The 19,171-nt window shown below is 35.0% G+C and overlaps 2 protein-coding genes across 2 annotated transcripts in view; both read left to right on the forward strand.

Moving 5' to 3' along the window:
- Positions 1 to 11,534, forward strand: part of LOC118763565 — a 32,646-nt gene extending 21,112 nt beyond the window's left edge. Inside the window, exons 5-6 of the mRNA XM_036503141.1 lie at positions 8,399 to 8,450; positions 11,459 to 11,534. Coding sequence (XP_036359034.1) covers positions 8,399 to 8,450; positions 11,459 to 11,534 — 128 coding nt within the window. The remainder of the gene's footprint in view (positions 1 to 8,398; positions 8,451 to 11,458) is intronic.
- Positions 11,535 to 13,766: 2,232 nt separating this feature from the next.
- The window catches only part of LOC115212217 (putative acyl-CoA synthetase YngI), a 36,653-nt gene continuing 31,248 nt past the window's right edge, over positions 13,767 to 19,171 (forward strand). Inside the window, exon 1 of the mRNA XM_036502948.1 lies at positions 13,767 to 13,820. The gene's annotated coding sequence lies outside the window, so the exon portion shown is untranslated. The remainder of the gene's footprint in view (positions 13,821 to 19,171) is intronic.

The following is a 19,171-nucleotide window of genomic DNA, read 5'->3' on the forward strand; positions in this document are numbered from 1 at the left end:
TCAACATCAGCTTGTTTGCTGCGGGCCACATATTTGCCGTGCAGAGGTTTCTCCTCCCACCTATCAGCCAATTGCTCGTGCGCTTTTTTCGTTGCCATTATTTTCACCTTCTTTGCAACAATAGTTGCCGTACTTCCCTCGGGTTGTTCAGTTTGGGTATCCTGCACGAGATCAATAGCAAATTTTTTGCTTTCCTTGATGATAGAATGAAGCTTCTTTCGTCTTTCGTGATTTTCCACGAGCTTTAGCATCCAGTCATTCGTTATTTCGAGATATTTGGCCAGTCCAATTGTGGTTGTTTTGTAAGCTAGTTCAAATTGGATCAGGCCTTGACCTCATTGGGCTCTGGGAAGGTAAAGGCGATCTACGTCTGCCTTTGGGTGGTGCATCCTATTACAACTCAGCAGCTTGCGTATTTTCCTATCTATATTCTTTACTTCACTCATATTCCAGTTCAACACATTGTAGCTATAAGTAACAACTGGAACTGCTAAGGAATTTATAGCTAACACCTTGTTACGTGCATTTAGTTCAGATTTCAGGACTGCACAAACTCTCCTATAACATTCCTTCCTGATCTTCTCTTTCATGTTTGCATGCTGAATACCAGAGCCTTCATTTATCCCTATTATGTGTATGTTTTTTTCTTGCTCAAGCTCTCTTATGACTGTGTCAACATCTAACACGACTGAATTTGTGGTCTTCACTTTCCCTTTCTCGAAAGTGGCCTTGGCACACTTCTCAAGCCCAAATTCCATCCCGATGTCATCGCTGAATGCTTTCACAATGTGCAATAGGCCTTCAAGTTCATTATCGTCTTTACCATAGAGTTTTAAGTCATCCATATAAAAATAGATGGCTTATTTTTTTATTGGCAATTTTATACCCATACCCTGTTCTGTTTAATTCACTTGTAAGGGGTATTAGGGCTATGCAGAATATTAAAGGTGAAAGTGAGTCACCTTGAAAAATTCCACAGTTGATGTTTGTATTTTCTGAGGCAAGTACTCCATTAGAGTGGTATAATTGGAGATTCGTATTCCACAACGACATATTGTGCTTCAGGAAGCTTGAAATCACAGGGGAAATTATTATTATTATTATTATTATTATTATTATTATTATTATTATTATTATTATTATTATTATTATCATTGTCATTTACTTTTAATCTGCATGTTTGATGCAATCACCTGCCGGGGCACACCCAGCGCCCTAGGGCAAGTGAAGGTTAAGAGTTGTTGAAATATAGCTGAAAGCTTGGGGAGGGGAAGTAGAGATATATCTCCATGTAATGCAAACACAGACATTTACATTGATAGGGTTTTTCTAAGGATGTGGGCAGTACTTGTTAGCACAATCTTTTGGATTTCCTTGAGACATCGTTTTCCAGGGATATTGTCTAGGTGTTTCTGACATCCCTTTTTTTATCATACCTAGGGCACCTACAATAACAGGAACAGTTTTTGTTTTAAGATTCCACATCCTCTGTATTTCGATTTCCAGGTCCTTATATTTACTAAGTTTGTCAAATTCCTTGACAGATACATTTTTATCAGTGGGGACGCTTACTTCTATTAGTCTGCAGGTATTTTCTTCCCTGTCTTTAACAATTATGTCTGGTCGATTAGCCTTGATCGTTCTGTCAGTGTTGACTGGAAAATCCCAGAGGATGGTGACATCTTTACCTTCAACAACTGGCTGAGGATGGTGTTCATACCAATTAGCAGGAGTGTCGGATTTGTAGTGTTTACATATCTTCCAATGTATATACTGTCCTACCCTATCGTGGCGATTTTTGTATTCGTTTGGTGTCAGCACAGGACATCCCGAAACGAGATGGTCTATCGTTTCGTTAAATGTGTCGCAGAATCTGCATTTAGGGTCAGTACCGTTTCGGAGAACGTTAGCCTGGTAATTTCTGGTAAACAAGCTTTGATCTTGTGCTGCCATTATGAAACCTTCAGTCTCTGCTTTCAATCCAGAGCTCTTCAGCCACTGATGGGTTGTTGCTTGGTCTACATCAACATTTTGGCTTCGGAGAATATATTGTCCATGCAGGGGCTTCTGGCTCCACCGCTTCTCAATTTGATTCTGCCCGTTCTTTTTTGCAGTCTGCTTGATTCGCTTTGCTTGCTTGGTAGCAGTGGTTTCCGGCTCTTCATCTGATTCAAGGTTAATGTCTAGTTCCCTTTCGAACTTATAAGCTTCCTTGACAATAGAATGCAGCTTTTTGTTGCTTTCGTGTTCGCACACAAGTCGCAGCATCCAGTCCTTTGTACTAGATAGGTACCTGTTCATTCCTACAGTAGAGGTTTTATAGCACAGCTCTAATTGCATCATTCCTCTCCCCCCGCTGCTTCTAGGTAGGTACAAGCGGTCTACATCTGCCTTAGGGTGGTGCATGCTCTTGGATGTCAGTAACTTTCTTGTCTTCCTGTCTAAGCGTTGGAGTTCCGTAAGGTTCCAGTTAATGATATTAAAACTGTACTGGACTACTGGAAGTGCCAGATGTTAATGGCCTCAATGCAATTTTTGGAGTTGAGTTCAGTCTTCAGTACAAGCCTTATTCTCCTATAGTATTCCTTTCTTATTTTTTCCTTCATAGTAGCTTATTTTATTATTATTATTATTATTATTATCATCATCATTATTATTATTATTATTATCATTATTATTATCATTATTATTATTATTAACATTATTATTATTATTATTATTATTATTATTATTATTATTATTATTATTATTATTATTATTACTACTATTATTATTATTATTATTATTATTATTATTCAGTAGTTTTATTTTTATAGCGTGCTTTCACTTCACTACCGAGCGCAGCTCTGTGTGCCTTGGGTATGTGCTGTGATTTGTTGTGATGCTCTGATGGTTATTGTATGGAAAGTGTTCTGCGTAGGATGTGTGCAGTGCCTAGTAGTGCAATTTTCTGTATGTTATATGTGTTTGTAAGTCCTGGTGTTTTTGTTATGTATTTGTCTGAATATTTTTTTATCATGCCTTATGCACCTACTATGATAGGAATTGTTTGTTTTCAGGTTCCACATTCTAGTTACCTCTATTTCCAGCTCTTTGTATTTTGAGAGTTTCTCCATTCCTTTTAGAGACACGTTGTCATCTGCCGGTATTGATACATCAATTAGAAAGCATTTTATTTCTTCATGGTCTCTGACAACTATATCTGGTCTGTTGGCCTTAATTTCTCTATCTGTGTGTATCGGCATATCCCAGAGTATGGTTGCTTTCTCGTTTTCTGTGACCTTTTCTGGTGTGTGCCTATACCATCTTTTTTCTGTTGTTATTCCATAATGTTGGCATAGCTTCCAATGTATGTAGGTTCCAACTCTGTCATGTCTGTGAATATATTCCTTCTTAACCAGGACTGGGCAGCTAGAGATAATATGATTTATTGTTTCTTGTCCATCTCCACATATTCTGCAGTTACTTGTAATATTTCGTTTCATTACATGTTTTTGGTAATTTCTGGTGGGGAGGCTTTGGTCTTGTGCTGCAATTAAAAATCCCTCTGTCTCTGCTTTGAGTCCTGAGCTTCTCAACCATTGCTGGGATTTTTCTTTGTCTATTTCTTTTGCGTTTAGTTTAGTGCAGTATTGACCATGAAGGGGCTTTTCTTGCCATCGTTTTATCATGGCTCGTTGCTGTTCTATTTTTAGTTTGGATTTCATTTGTTTTATAGCTTTTGTTGTTTCTTCATCATCTTCTTCTTCTTCTTTGTGTTTATTAGGTGGTATGATTTCTTGTTTGTATTTGTCAGCTTCCTTAATACTGAGAACAGTTTTTTGTTTTGCTCGTGTTTTGCTGCTATCTGGATCAGTTTTCCTTCCTTCTGAAGTAGGTATTTTTGCAGTCCTATGGTGGTTATTTTATAGTAGTTTTCCAGCTGTATAAGGCCTCTACCACCTTCTATACGTTGTATATATAGTCTTTCTATGTCAGATTTTGGGTGATGCATCCTAGATCCTGTCAGTATTTTTCTTGTTTTCCTATCTATTTTGGACAGTTCATTTCGTGTCCAGTTAAGGATATTGTAGCTGTAACTTATAACTGGGACAGCTAAAGTGTTGATACCTATTATCTTGTTTTTAGCATTGAGCTCTGTTTTTAGTATTGATCTAACTCGTCTATAATATTCTTTTTTTATTTTCTCTTTCATTTGTGTGTATTGTGTCTTATCTAGTTCATGGATTCCTAAGTATTTGTAAGTTTGGCTTTGGTCTAATTCTTTTATTTCATTGGTTTTATCTAGTGTGATGTTGTTACTCTTAACTAGTTTTCCTCTTTTCATGGTTATTATTATTATTATTATTATTATTATTATTATTATTATTATTATTATTATTATTATATTATCATTATTATTATTATTATTATTATTATTGTTCAGTAGTTTTATTTTATAGCGTGCTTTCACTTCACTGCCGAGCGCAGCTCTGTGTGCCTTGGGTATGTGCTGTGATTTGTTGTGATGCTCTGATGGTTATTGTATGGAAAGTGTTCTGCGTAGGATGTGTGCAGTGCCTAGAAGTGCAATTTTCTGTATGTTATACGTGTTTGTAAGTCCTGGTGTTTTTGTTATGTATTTGTCTGAGTATTTTCTTATCATGCCTTATGCACCTACTATGATAGGAATTGTTTCTGTTTTTAGATTCCTCATTCTGGTTACCTCTATTTCCAGGTCTTTGTATTTTGAAAGTTTCTCCTTTTCTTTTAGAGACACGTTGTCATCTGCCGGTATTGATACATCAATTAGAAAGCATTTTTTTCTTCATCATCTCTGACAACTATATCTGGTCTGTTGGCCTTAATTTCTCTATCTGTGTGTATCGGCATATCCCAGAGTATGGTTGCTTTCTCGTTTTCTGTGACCTTTTCTGGTGTGTACCTATACCATCTTTTTTTCTGTTGTTATTCCATAATATTGGCATCGCTTCCAGTGTATGTAGGTCCCACCTCTGTCGTGTCTGTGAATATATTCCTTCTTAACCAGGACTGGGCAGCCAGAGATAATATGATTTATTGTTTCTTGCCCATCTCCACATATTCTGCAGTTACTTGTTATTTTTCTTTTCATTACATGTTTTTGGTAATTTCTGGTGGGGAGGCTTTGGTCTTGTGCTGCAATTAAAAATCCCTCTGTCTCTGCTTTGAGTCCTGAGCTTCTCAACCATTGCTGGGATTTTTCTTTGTGTATTTCTTTTGCATTTAGTTTAGTCCAGTATTTGCCATGAAGGTGCTTTTCTTGCCATCGTTTTATCATGGTCCGTTGCTGTTCTATTTTTAGTTTGGATTTCATTTGTATTATAGCTTTTGTTGTTTCTTCATCTTCTTCTTCTTCTTCATATTTATTAGGTGGTATGATTTCTTCTTTGTATTTGTCAGCTTCTTTAAATACTGGGAACAGTTTTTTTGTTTTGCTCGTGTTTTGCCGCTATTTGGATCAATTTTCCTTCCTTGTGAAGTAGATATTTTTGCAGTCCTATGGTGGTTATTTTATAGTAGTTTTCTAGCTGTATAAGGCCTCTACCACCTTCTATACGTTGTATATATATAGTCTTTCTATGTCAGATTTTGGGTGATGCATCCTAGATCCTGTCAGTATTTTTCTTGTTTTCCTATCTATTTTGGTCAGTTCATTTAGTGTCCAGTTAAGGATATTGTAGCTGTAACTTATAACTGGGACAGCTAAAGTGTTGATACCTATTATCTTGTTTTTAGCATTGAGCTCTGTTTTTAGTATTGATCTAACTCGTCTATAATATTCTTTATTATTATCATTATTATTATTATTATTATTATTATTATTATTATTATTATTATCATTATTATTATTATTATTATTATTATCATTATTATTATTATTATTATTATTATTATTTTTCCTTCTTTCTTCAAATTTTCTTCCGTTTCTCGCCGAGTGTTTTCCGTACACCTAGGACAAAGAAGCTCATTGTATGCATTCCCAGATTACACACGCAAATTCACAAGTAAAATATGTATTTAAGAAATTAATAAATAAATAAATTCATGAATGGATGTTGTTTTCACAGCGATAATGCTCTTCTCGGTACATGAGTCGTTCCAGTTAACACGATTTTTTGCACTTCCTGTAGGGATGGTAAGCCTGGTACCATTTTGAAATAGGTTTCAGTACCTTTTTTTTTATCATTCCTAGAGACCCTACAATCATTGCTACTGTAATCGCCTTGCGATGCCACATTTTTTCAATTTCTATTAGCAAGTCTTTATATTTACTGATCTCGTCAAATTCTTTCGTCGCAATATTGTGATCGCAAGGAATACTCATGTCAATTGATAAACACACCTTTTTTGTCTGATCTTTTATAGTAACATCCGGTTTATTAGCTTTTATAGTTTAATTAGTATGTACGGGGAAGTCCCAAAGAATCGACACATTTTCTCCCTCAATTACAACTTCAGGATGGTGTTTATACCATTTATCAGCAGTTTTGATTTTATAATGCCGACATGTTGTCCAGTGTAAATACTGGCCGACTCTGTCATGTCTTGCTTTATATTCTACAGGTGCTAAGACTCTAAACCCTGAGATTAGGTGGTCTATAGTTTCGATCTCATCATTACAGAATCGGCATTTAGGGTCAGCTCCATTTTTTATCACATTAGCTTGGTAGTTCCGGGTTAATAAGCTTTGGTCTTGAGCAGCTAATATGAAACCTTCACTCTCTGATTTTGGCCCTGAGCTTCGTAACCATTGATGTCCACATCAGCTTGTTTGCTACGGCCACATACTTACCATGCAGAGGTTTCTGTTCCCATCTGCTAGCTAATTTTTCATGTGACTTTGTTTTTTCAATTAATTTTATTTTCTTTGCAGCAGCAGCAGCTAGCACAGCTCGTTCAACCTGATCAATCTGGTAGGTATCTGAGAGATCAGTAGCGAATATTTTGTTCTCTTTTAGAATAGAGTGAAGTTTTCTCGGTTTTTTACGTTTTTCAAAAAGTTTTAGCATCAAATCGTTGGTTGTTTCAATGTATTCGGCCAGTTCGATTGTGGTGGTTTTGTACGTAAGTTCAAGCTGGATCAAGCCTCGAACTTCCTGAGCTCTGGAAAGGTAAAGATGATCCACATTTGCTTTTGGATGTCATAGTTATAAATATATTTATATATATACATACATACATACATACATACATACACACATACATATACAGATACATATATATATATATATATATACACATATGCATGAGTGTATACATTAGAGTATGTTTATGAGTACAATAAATTAAAGCAAAAATGTTAATGCAATAAGCAGAGCGCACTCACTCACACCCATGCAAAACAACTCGCAAATATGACTCATACATATAAAAAAATTAGAAAATACATGAAAACAGAAAATATAAAAATAAAACAGAAAAGAAGTACAAAACAAAATATTTCTTATCCAAGTTGCATTTTATCTCTGAATAATTGCTTTAGTGTATTAAGGTACATTTCTCTGGGCGGCGAGCTGGCAGAATCGTTAGCACGCCGGGCGAAATGCTCAGCAGTATTTCGTCTGTCGCTACGTTCTGAGTTCAAATTCCGCAGAGGTCGACTTTGCCTTTCATCCTTCCGGGGTCGATAAAGAAAGTACCAGTTATGCACTGGGGTCGATTTAATCGACTCAATCGCTTTGTCTGTCCTTGTTTGTCCCCTATATGTTTAGCCCCATGTGGGCAATAAAGAAATATATATTAAGGTATATTTCTCTCTCTTACCATTTTAGTTTCACTTTCTCTCTTTTTTTTTACTTAATTTAGAATGAAGACTATAACCAGAATTGTCTATCTGTCACTCCATACCGATGAAGCACAACCACGAAGAATCACACATACATTCATACATACATACATACATACATACGTACATACATACGTATATATATATATATATATATATATATATTATATATATATATATATATATTATATATGATGTATGCAATGAAATATGAATTATGAAATAAATTTAAATTCAATTTTGTAAACATAATGCTTTGAATAATTCATTCCCCAACTTTGTTCTCTCCATTACACACAAAATGGTCTCTTTGACTGAGCTACAGTACTTGGCCAAGCGTAGACCGTGACAGGGTACCTGGCATTTACAGTGTCGTCAGGTGCTTATAACCTTCTGTCAGTCGGACAATGCGGTTGGTGGAAGTTCAAATTTTTGTTGGCGGCTCTTGAATACATACCCAGCCTTTGCTTTCCTCAAAATCAGTGTTAGTGATATCAAACACATTACAAAGATCAGTGGAAACCGGTAGTCCCCTTGGAAGCTGCCTCTCCAGATTTCTATTGTCCCTAAACTTCTTCCATATGCTGTCAGTTCCAGCCTATACTTGGCCATACTATTTCCAAGCAATCGCTCAACATTCAAGGTAACGCTAAATAGGTTCATACGTTCCATAATCCAAGAATGTGGGTTCATATATATCGTACGCCTTACGTTAATTTTCCATTATTATTATCATTGTTATTATTATTGTAGTTGTTGTTGTTGTTTGACGAGCTGGCAGAATCGTTCGCACGCCGGGAAAAATGCTTAGTGGCATTTCGTCTGTCTGCACATTCTGAGTTCAAATTCTGCTATATCATCTTTTAGAGGTCGATGAACTAAGAACCAGTGAGACCCTGGGATTGGTGTAATAGACTTACCCTCCGCCCGAAATCTAGGGCCTTGTGCCTTTAATAGAAGGGATTATTATTATTATTATTATTATTATTATTATTATTATTATTATTATTATTATTATTATTATTATTATTATTATTATTAGGCAGAAAACTGGCACAATCGTTAGCGCGGAGAAAATTGTTTCGCCGTATTTCATCCGTCATTGCATTTTGAGTTCAAATTCCGCGGGGGTCGACTTTATCTTTCAGTCGTACCAAGGAGGCAAACATTTTGAAACATTTCTACTGGGCACAATTTTCTGATTTCTTTTATATTCCTCTTCTTGGTGAATACTAATTCTGTTACCAAGGACCCATTTTTGGAAAAATGCTTAACGGTATTTCGCCCGTCACTACATTCTGAGTTCAAATTCCGGCGATGTTGACTTTGCCTTTCATCCTTTCGGGTCGATGAATTAAGTACCAGTGAGATACTGTGGTCGATGTAATCGACTGTCCCCTTTCCCCAAATTTCATGCCTAGTACCTATAGTAGAAAGAATAATTATTATTATTCTTGAATGAGAGAACAGTACATACCTATTTCTTTACTACCCACAAGGGGCTAAACACAGAGGGGACAAACAAGGACAGACAAACGGATTAAGTCGATTATATCGACCCCAGTGCGTGACTGGTACTTCTTTAATCGACCCCGAAAGGACGAAAGGCAAAGTCGACCTCGGCGAAATTTGAACTCCGAACGTAGTAGCGGCAGACGAAATATTACTAAGCATTTCGCCCGGCGTGCTAACGATTTTGCCAGCTCGCCGTCCTAACCAGTTCGCCGCCCTAACCAGCTCGCTGTACATACCCTCAAAGTGACACTGGGGTAAAATATACGAAGCCCAGTATACCTATCATGACTACCCGTCTAGTAGTAGTAGTAGTAATAGTAGTAGTAGTAGTAGTAGTAGTAGTAGTAGTAGTGTAGTAGTAGTAGTAGTAGTAGTAGTAGTAGTGTGAGAAATCGAAGGAAAATCTACCCCACCAAGAATGAATAGGCTGAGGGTTTCTAGCAGCAGTAGCTTCAATTGATCGCTTTGCGATAGTGGGGAAATCTGCCGAAAACAGAAACAATAAGAACAGCTGTATAAAAAAAAAGGAACACAGACTAAAGAAATGAATGCTAATAACACAAACGGGATTTACAGAAATGTACCTGTCTTCTTACCCTGGTTGAAGTCCATAGTTCCTCGAAGGAAACATAATTTCTAGTAGAATTTGCTGGAAAAGCTGAAGGTGGATAATTACTGTGCTCGATTCAAAGTTGATAGGAGACGAACGCTTCAAGCTACGAAATGATAATTGGTTTAATCACACACTCTTCACAGAATATTTCGGTGGTAAAGGTTTGGCCAATATCGAATATGCTAATAAACTCTGAATCTGGAAGAGGTAGGTTTAGTTGCGCAAATGTAATGGGTGCTCCGATAAGATGTGATCTGAATCGTACTGTGCTCCAATCATTCATTGATGGCAAGTTCTCGCTCTTTCTTGTATTGCTTCTATTGTTTATGAAATTCATAACATGTCAATTCTGCTTTACATTTTTGCAATTCCAATTAATTTTCTTTTCCTTGAATGTATATGTATATATATATCATCATCATCATCGTTTAACATCCACTTTCCATGCTAGCATGGGTTGGACGATTTTGACTGAGGGCTGGCGAACCAGATGGCTGCACCAGGCGCCAAACTTGATTTGGCAGAGTTTCTACAGCTGGATGCCCTTCCTAACGCCAACCACTCCGAGAGTGTAGTGGGTGCATTTTACGTGCCAGCGGCACGGGTGCCAGACAGGCGGTACTAGCAACGACCTCGCTCGAATCTTTTTACTCATTCCACCAGCACAGGTGCCAGTAAGGCGACGTTAGTAACGATCACGCTCGAATGGTGCTCTTTTACATGCCACCGGCACGAAAGCCAGTTGGCTGCTCAGGCAACGATCACGCTCGGATGGTGCTCTATTTATATATATATATATATCACGTGATCACGTGACCGATCAGGCTATCAGATGTTGCTACATATCGCTGGTCACAATGCGCTTCGCATTGTTTTAACCTTCAAATGACGCCATCCCGCTGGCTAAGCGAACAGGCCAACAGAAGAAAGAGTGAGAGAAATTTGCGGCGAAAGAGTACAGCAGGGTTCGCCACCACCCCTGCCGGAGCCTCGTGGAGCTTAAGGTGTTTTCGCTCAATAAACACACACAACACCCGGTCTGGGAATCGAAACCGCGATCCTCCGACCGCGAGTCCGCTGCCCTAACCACTGGGCCATTGCGCCTCCATATATATATATATATATATAAGGCGAGCAAACGTTTGTATATCGTATGATTATACCCATGTAGACAATAAAGATGTCAAAATAGTTATCTTTGACTTTTCGTTATCTTTATTAAAACATTTAGCTATTATGTTTTCAGAAGTACATCGAATATACTTTTCTTGAAGTAAGAATACATAGATCTCGAACAACAGTACTCGAAGTTAATAGTTAAATAACGTGTCAATGGTTAACAAGAGGTTAGGAAAAATGAGGGAAAACGTGAATTGAAGTTTGTTTTTTAACAATATATGGTTATCAAATGAAATTTAAAAAAAATTCCTGTGGTTCACAAGTACTGAATGAAAATACACCAGCAATCCTTACGGACTCCCAATATTGTTATTGTCATAACGTATTTAGTTCTATCCTTACAGGTATCCTTACAAGACTTCACAACTTGAATATATCGTTTCAGTTCTAAATGGAATTGAGCAGTACAATATAATTTAAATTATACTACAATGTAATTTGAATTATATTGTACTAACTGTCATTATGATACTTTTAGTATTCTGGGAGAAAACTAATATGGGCTGATACCTTATACATTTAGCTAGCTCATTAATTCTACAAGGTAAACACTTTTGATATATTAGATTATTTTTTTTTATTGGACGTTTCCTACCCAAGAAAATTATTTAACTCTGTTTTTCTCAAATGTCCAATACTTTTTCATTTCCAAACAATAGGTCATTTACTAGTCATAATTCTTATTAGTATAAGTATAACATCACTGGTAACTAAATAAAGCTAATTTCTCGAATGATTGAACTGATAGAAAACGAAAGCAAAGCTGAGAGAGATGCATAAAAAGACAGAGAAAGTGAGATACAGAAAGAGGAAATGAGTGTACGTCACGTAGAGAAAGGAGAGCTAAAATAATAATTTTGTATTACAACAAATTTAATTATTTTCTACTCAAGGCACAAGGCTCGAAATTTTAGGGGAGGGGGCCAGTCAATTAGATCGACAACAGTACGTAACTGGTACTTAATTTATCGACCCCTAAAGGATGAAAGGCAAAGTCGACCTCGGTGGAATTTGAACTCAGAATGTAGCGGCAGACGAAATACCTATTTCTTCACTACCCACAAGGGGCTAAACACAGAGAAGACAAACAAGGACAGACAAACGGATTAAGTCGATTTATTCGACCCCAGTGCGTAACTGGTACTTAATTTATCGACCCCGAAAGGATGAAAGGCAAAGTTGACCTCGGCGGAATTTGAACTCAGAACGTAGCGGCAGACGAAATACTGCTAACGGGCCGCACTTTGTCATTGACTCATTTAAATTCCTGATAAATTTACGTTGAATAGTTCTATTTACTAGAGGTAATTTTCACTAAATACCTTCTCGATATGAAATGTGATACACGAGAAGGGAGTAACAGCAACTGATTCGGCTATGTTCGATTCCCAACATTTCATAAATATAAAATACTCCGGTTAGGACAGGGTCCCCCAAATTTTTAGATCATCGACCCCTACATGGAATCATTCACCCCTCATCGACCCCGCCAGGCATGTCCAAGAAAATAAATTAATTTATTTACCTATGTCCAAGAAAATAAATAATAATGATAAAGTAGATGTGCATTTATTGACCCCTTGGAGACACTTTGGAGACATCTAGGTTAGGAGATGCCATCCGCACGAAAGACAATAGCTTAGTTCTAATATTCTCAGTATTGTGAGCATAAAATGATCGTTTATAAAAAACTGTGTTGAACAAAAATAATCATTAATACCTTGAATAATATCATTTTATTCCTTTAGACAAATGCAAAACTTAATTCTGTGCATATTTCATTTTTATTTAAATGTCTTCAGCAAAGCATTCACCTCAAACAACTTGCCAATGTATCAATCAGAGAATCCCTATTTTATGTTTATCTTTTGATGCATTTATAGTATTTAGTGTATTGTGATATATTATTTAAAGATAGGTTATGTAATTAAATATCAGATTAATTACGAAAATGTTCAAACGTTAAATCCGGTTTTAATCAAACAAACAACTATATATATACTGTTTAAAAATTTTCTTTGACCATCTTCGAAACCCTGTATGAAATAGTAATATTCGATACTCTGTATGAAATAGTAATAGTTATCAAGGACATACGAATGACGTTGTAATCACTGACATGTCAGCATCTAATTGAGGTCAAGGCAAACAGACCCTAGCAACATTTAGAAGTATATTATGCATAATTACGTTCTGTAAAGAACTGTTGCATATAATTATTTTTAAGAGATTGATACATATTAAGTTAGAACCACACCTTAGATAGACAAAAGACAAATAGACAGATATATATATATATATACACACTAATATGCATACATATTCTATATGCACTAATATATATATATATTCTATATGCACGCACTCAATTGCACATACATGCACAAATCTAGACACAACTGAATGCATATTTACATTTTTATATAGGAATGAATAGGTTAAAGTGTCAATTACTAAAATTATATTGTGTACAGAGTTTGACACTTCAATAGATGAATATCTGAATAGACTGATAAATTAATGGTTAGTGTTAATATTAGATTAATACACCCATATTCTTTTGTATAGTTTATAGTTTATTTTAGTAATCCCAATTAGTGCCATAGAGACACAAAACTTTAATTCGGATGTCATATGTAGGCTCAATGATATAAATAGAAGACAGTTATCATTAGAACAAACACAGCTTAACCAGAGCGTCTTCAGGTAACTTTTCCGTTTTTCTGATGCTGTTCTTAAATTCTTTGCCAAATTTGGAAGCTAACACATGATTTCTTTATATATAGTTTTTGAAGTATGATTTTAACCATTTTAAATTCTTCCCATTCAGTACTGATATATTGTAAATTAATTTTATTCTAACATTATCTAAATTATTAAATAACTTGTCTTAATGTTGATACGAATATATTTCGCAATACTAACTCCATTTTTCAACTTCTTTATTTAAATGCATATTTGTCCATACACTTTGTCTTTCTCTTTCAAACACATATTAATCTTCAATCCTCTTACACACGTACATATTTGTACGTATATAAAAATGTATATTTATCTATCTATCTTTTATACATACATATACTTACGTGTGTATATATATATATATATATATATATATATATATATATATATATATATATATATATATATATATATATATATGTATATATATATATGTTTATATATATATATATATATATATACATTTATATATATATGTATATATATATATATATATGTTTATATATATATATATATATATATATATATATATATATATATATATTATATATATATATATATTATCTTCTCTATGTTGTCTCCTTGTTTCTTTTTGTGTTCCTTTCCGTGGAAGAGCGTAGGCCCGAAACGTTAAAGACTTTTTCTCTTCCCAAGCGCTAGACTAATACATTTGTTTGTTGTCTACACCACCTCTCTTCGTCTTTTGTTTTTTTTGTGAATTCTCCTGATATATATATATATATATATATATATAAGGTCCAAGCAAAACGTTTTTAGACTTTCTTAGGAACAATTTTAATAATTTTCAAAGAAGTACAAAACTCTAGCCTTCATCAAAGCAGGATTCTCTGACCGCAATTCGCATTCACTTAATGAAGTTCCCCAAGGAAGTCCTCCAAAGTGGAGGTGTGCAGGACCCTTATCACAGCCTCCTTCGTCCTCAAAAAGACTGCTACGGAGTTTCCCCTTCAGTTTACGGAACAACCAAAAGTCCCAAGGAGAAAGGTCTGCTGGTCTGTAGGGAAGACGAGAGGCAGTTTGATGCTCAGCCCTGTTAAATAGCTTGTAATAGCTGTTAAATAGATCGTTCCAGATAATTAGCAAACGAATAGGTAAAAAAAATCTAGTGACTTCCGAAAATTTTCGGTTAAAGACACGTTGATATTAATTATTCAAATATGCTCTTCTCTTTCTCCTAATGTCTGAGATATTACAGCCTTCCCTCCTCCCTCATTTAACTGGTCAGCTAGTTGCAGCGTACCGTCTGCATCGAATCGTATTTACTCAACATTTCATTTTGTCTTTCGTATTCAGAACTATAGATCTCAGCAATTCTGAATTATTAGATATGAGATAGTCTTAAAGATATTAGATAACAGATGTCCAAAGCTAATTTTAAAAATTACTTTTTTACAATTTTCAAGAAAAATCGGTGTTAATGTGGTTATTATTTGAATCACATAGATTCAATAACTAAATAACTAACCCCACATTCAAATATGTTTGCCATTTTAAAATTTAAACCCAGCATTTTGTAAATATTTCGTTTGATTTTGAAGCGAAAAATTAGAATTTATTTGTACTTTAATTACATTTCTACATTTAATATATTGAAGCGTTATTCTAGATATTTAGAAAATACAGTATTAATAATTGATTACACATTACTTTTCTTATTTAGAAGCTTATTACAATTTTGCGGCTGTTACAAGATACTCGTATTCATTATCCATGTAATATATGTGTATGTGTGTGTATACATAATACACACATATATACATGCATACATGCATACATGCATACATACATGTAAGGTGGCCGCAGTTCAAAGAAGTAGTCCAGACGTCTGAGGATAAATGTGCTCCATTGGACCAACATAGTTTCTTGGTCCCTTGTTCTGAAGGTTCTCAAAATCCATCCAGCCATTTGCCTGCACACTGCCACAATATTGGTGATATGCATGTGAAACAAGGCATCGTTGCTTATATCAATCCACAGATCACACACGATATGTGATTCTAGGATTGCCGCACCTTTTGGACGAACCGGATATCGTTTTTGTGACTTCTGAGCACCAATTAGCTGGTAGCGGAGGGCTTGGAATTTTCCTGCATTAAATTTATGTTGTACTCTTCAGTCCATTTACATATGGTATCTGAGTCTTTCTGCAGAAGATTAGCATCAGAAGGTTCCTTGACTGCTTGTACTACTTTTGTGTATGTATATATATATATATATATATATATATATATATATATATATATAATATATATATATATATATATATATATATATATATTTAAAATAATAATTATTGTATTTGCAAAGATGATCACACTGATGAGTTGCAGACAATTACGTAAGCGATAACAACGAAACCGGGTTTGTGATTAATCTATATTTTGTATCTTTTCATTTGTCTTGCTCGCTTACGTTCTGGCGTTTGCTAAATTTTTTTTGAGAACATTCCTTTCCTAGTGGTAAGACCATAGCGAATCTTCTTCTAGCATAATGGATGTCCACTTACAGGTCATCCCTCTTATATATGTATATATATATATATATATATATAATATATATATATATATATATAATTCCTTTTTGTTTGTATTTTAATTAGATTTTAAACTGTTAAGTAAATTAAAAAAGAATTCATTTTTCTGCCGTTGAAAATACAAAACTTGAATAATAGTTTAAGAGGAATTATTAGCAAAAAATGAATATGATAGCCTGTGGAGTATTATCATATATACAAATCGATGTGGTAGTTTTCTAGATTCTAATCTTATGTGTTTTTTGTAAACTCTGTCGTACATGACTTTGTCACTACAGAAGATACTACTGTATATGGTGTTAAACTTATAGAATCCATAGAGAGTGGACTGTTGAGTCTCATCCTATTTTGACTGCTACTACTTCTTACAAATGTAAACTTCTTACTTAAAGCTAACTACAATGAGGTGATGAGATGGAACGAAGCAAATAATCCCTCTGACAAAAGAAGACAGTCAATTAAGTTATCATATGTTTATTGTGAAAGGAAAGGCGTGGAATGGAACGGTAAATTTGATTATGATATAAAAAGCTTGCAAAATATTCATGAATTTTATTGGATATTTTAAACATTTGAAATACACAATGTATTATGTACTTTTTCGATTATTTAGTGCAGAGCTTTCATAGAATTTCAGCCACTCCTGAAAAAAGAATGAGAGCTTTTTAATATATTTCCGAGTATAATACGTAGGCAGCGTCTTAGAATTTTGTGAAAATATGATTTGTCTTTTCTTCATTTATTTAATATACACACTCCCTTGAAATCTTGCACATTTGTTTGAATTTTCTGCAAATATTATAAGCGGACGTAGCAGACATTACATTTTCATAATAGTTCAATTTTATACTGAACACACACCGGCATGTTCACTTTTCCATCTAACTCTCTCTCTCTCTCACTCTTTTTCTTTCTCTCTTCCTATCTCTCTCTCTTTCTCTAACTTTCTTTCATTCTCTATTCTCCCCCTCTCTCTCTCTCTCTCTCTCTCTCTCTCTCTCCTCTCTCTCTCTCTCTCTCTCTCTCTCTCTCTCTCTCTCTCTCTTGTTTAATTATTCCCAGACAAATTCTGTGCAGCACGGAATTTTGTCAGTGAATAGGTCAAAATAAATTTAAATGTTGAAGTAAATTTAACGGTTTTTGTGTGTTTTTAAGTGGCTTATAAACACGTTCCACGCTGCTATAGTTTGTACTGGGAGAAGAAGAAACGAAACGAAACGGAACGAATCGAATCGACGCGAAGGCGCTCAGTCATACAATAGTGTAATAAATAAAATATATGCATACATACATATATGTACGTACCTACATCTACATGTATATATACATGCACATATAAATATATATACGTGAGTGCAGGACACCACAAATAGACGCAGAACTCAACGAGAACGAAAACGTAAAATCAAGCATGGAACGAACCTTTTTTTTTACAAAGAAAAAACAGAGTACTAGACAAACTACATATATATATATATACAAACAAGAGAGACAGAGGCATGCAGAAACAAGGAAAACACTTGTATTTGAACACTATGCAAATATTCTTTTAAAAAACTTTTCTTTCAATTTTTCCACAATTTAATTGTTTTCCATACTTACAGTTGAAAAAGTCTCAATGACTGAAATCGGCACTGAAATATATTTTATAAAATTGTTTTAGCATTTTCTATTTTGAGTTTTTTTCCATATATATCAACTCGTATGTTCCTTATCAACCTTCCATATATATATATATATATATATATATATATATATATATATATATATATATATATATATATACTTTACTCTTTTACTCTTTTACTTGTTTCAGTCAGTTGACTGTGCCCACGCTGGAGCACCACCTTTAGTCGAGCAAATCGACCCCAGGATTTATTCTTTGTAAGCCTAATACTTATTCTATCGGTCTCTTTTGCCGAACCGCTAAGTTACGGCGACGTAAACACACCAGCATCAGTTGTCAAGCGATGTTGGTGGGGGGGTACAAACACAGACACACAAACATATACACACACACACACACATATGTATATATATACATATATACGAGGGGCTTCTTTCAGTTTCCGTTTACCAAATCCACTCACAAGGCTTTGGTCGGCCCGAGGCTATCAGCCCAAGGTGCCACGCAGTGGGACTGAACCCGGAACCATGTGGTTGGTAAACAAGCTACTTACCACACAGCCACTCCTACATATATATATACACACATACCCACACACACACACACACACTCACATAGACACACACGCACGCATATATATATATATATATGTATTGTTAAAAGGGATAGCCGTAGCGTTACTGATTGGGTGATATACAAGATATTAGTAGATACCAACGTCGTAATAAAAATTATAGAGTAACACAGGAAATATTTAAGAAATAAATGAAGATTCAGAGAATTGTAAATGAAAAGCACGATAATTAAAATGAAAGAAAACGACATTATCGGGAAGGCTGTACTGTTTTGGAGGAATCGTTGATAGTTCAGCTATTCACTATTTCCCCTTGTTTTCGTTTTCTGTCTATTACTTTCGCTACGTATTGTGTTTGCTTCCTTCTTTTTGTTCCTTCTTTTTTTCTTCTTTCCTCTGCATTCTTTCCATCCCACACCCTATCTCATAAGAATTAAACATAAATGTTCAAAGTCTATTAATTTTCAGTCACAACTTACTTCCTCGAGATTCTGTGCAGCCGTAGGTGAAACTCAGAGTAGACAGAGACTGACGAGATCGAAATTTATCAGTGTGTATGT

This window comes from Octopus sinensis, linkage group LG5 (genome assembly GCF_006345805.1).
Source record: "Octopus sinensis linkage group LG5, ASM634580v1, whole genome shotgun sequence".
Taxonomy (NCBI): Eukaryota; Metazoa; Mollusca; class Cephalopoda; order Octopoda; family Octopodidae; genus Octopus; species Octopus sinensis.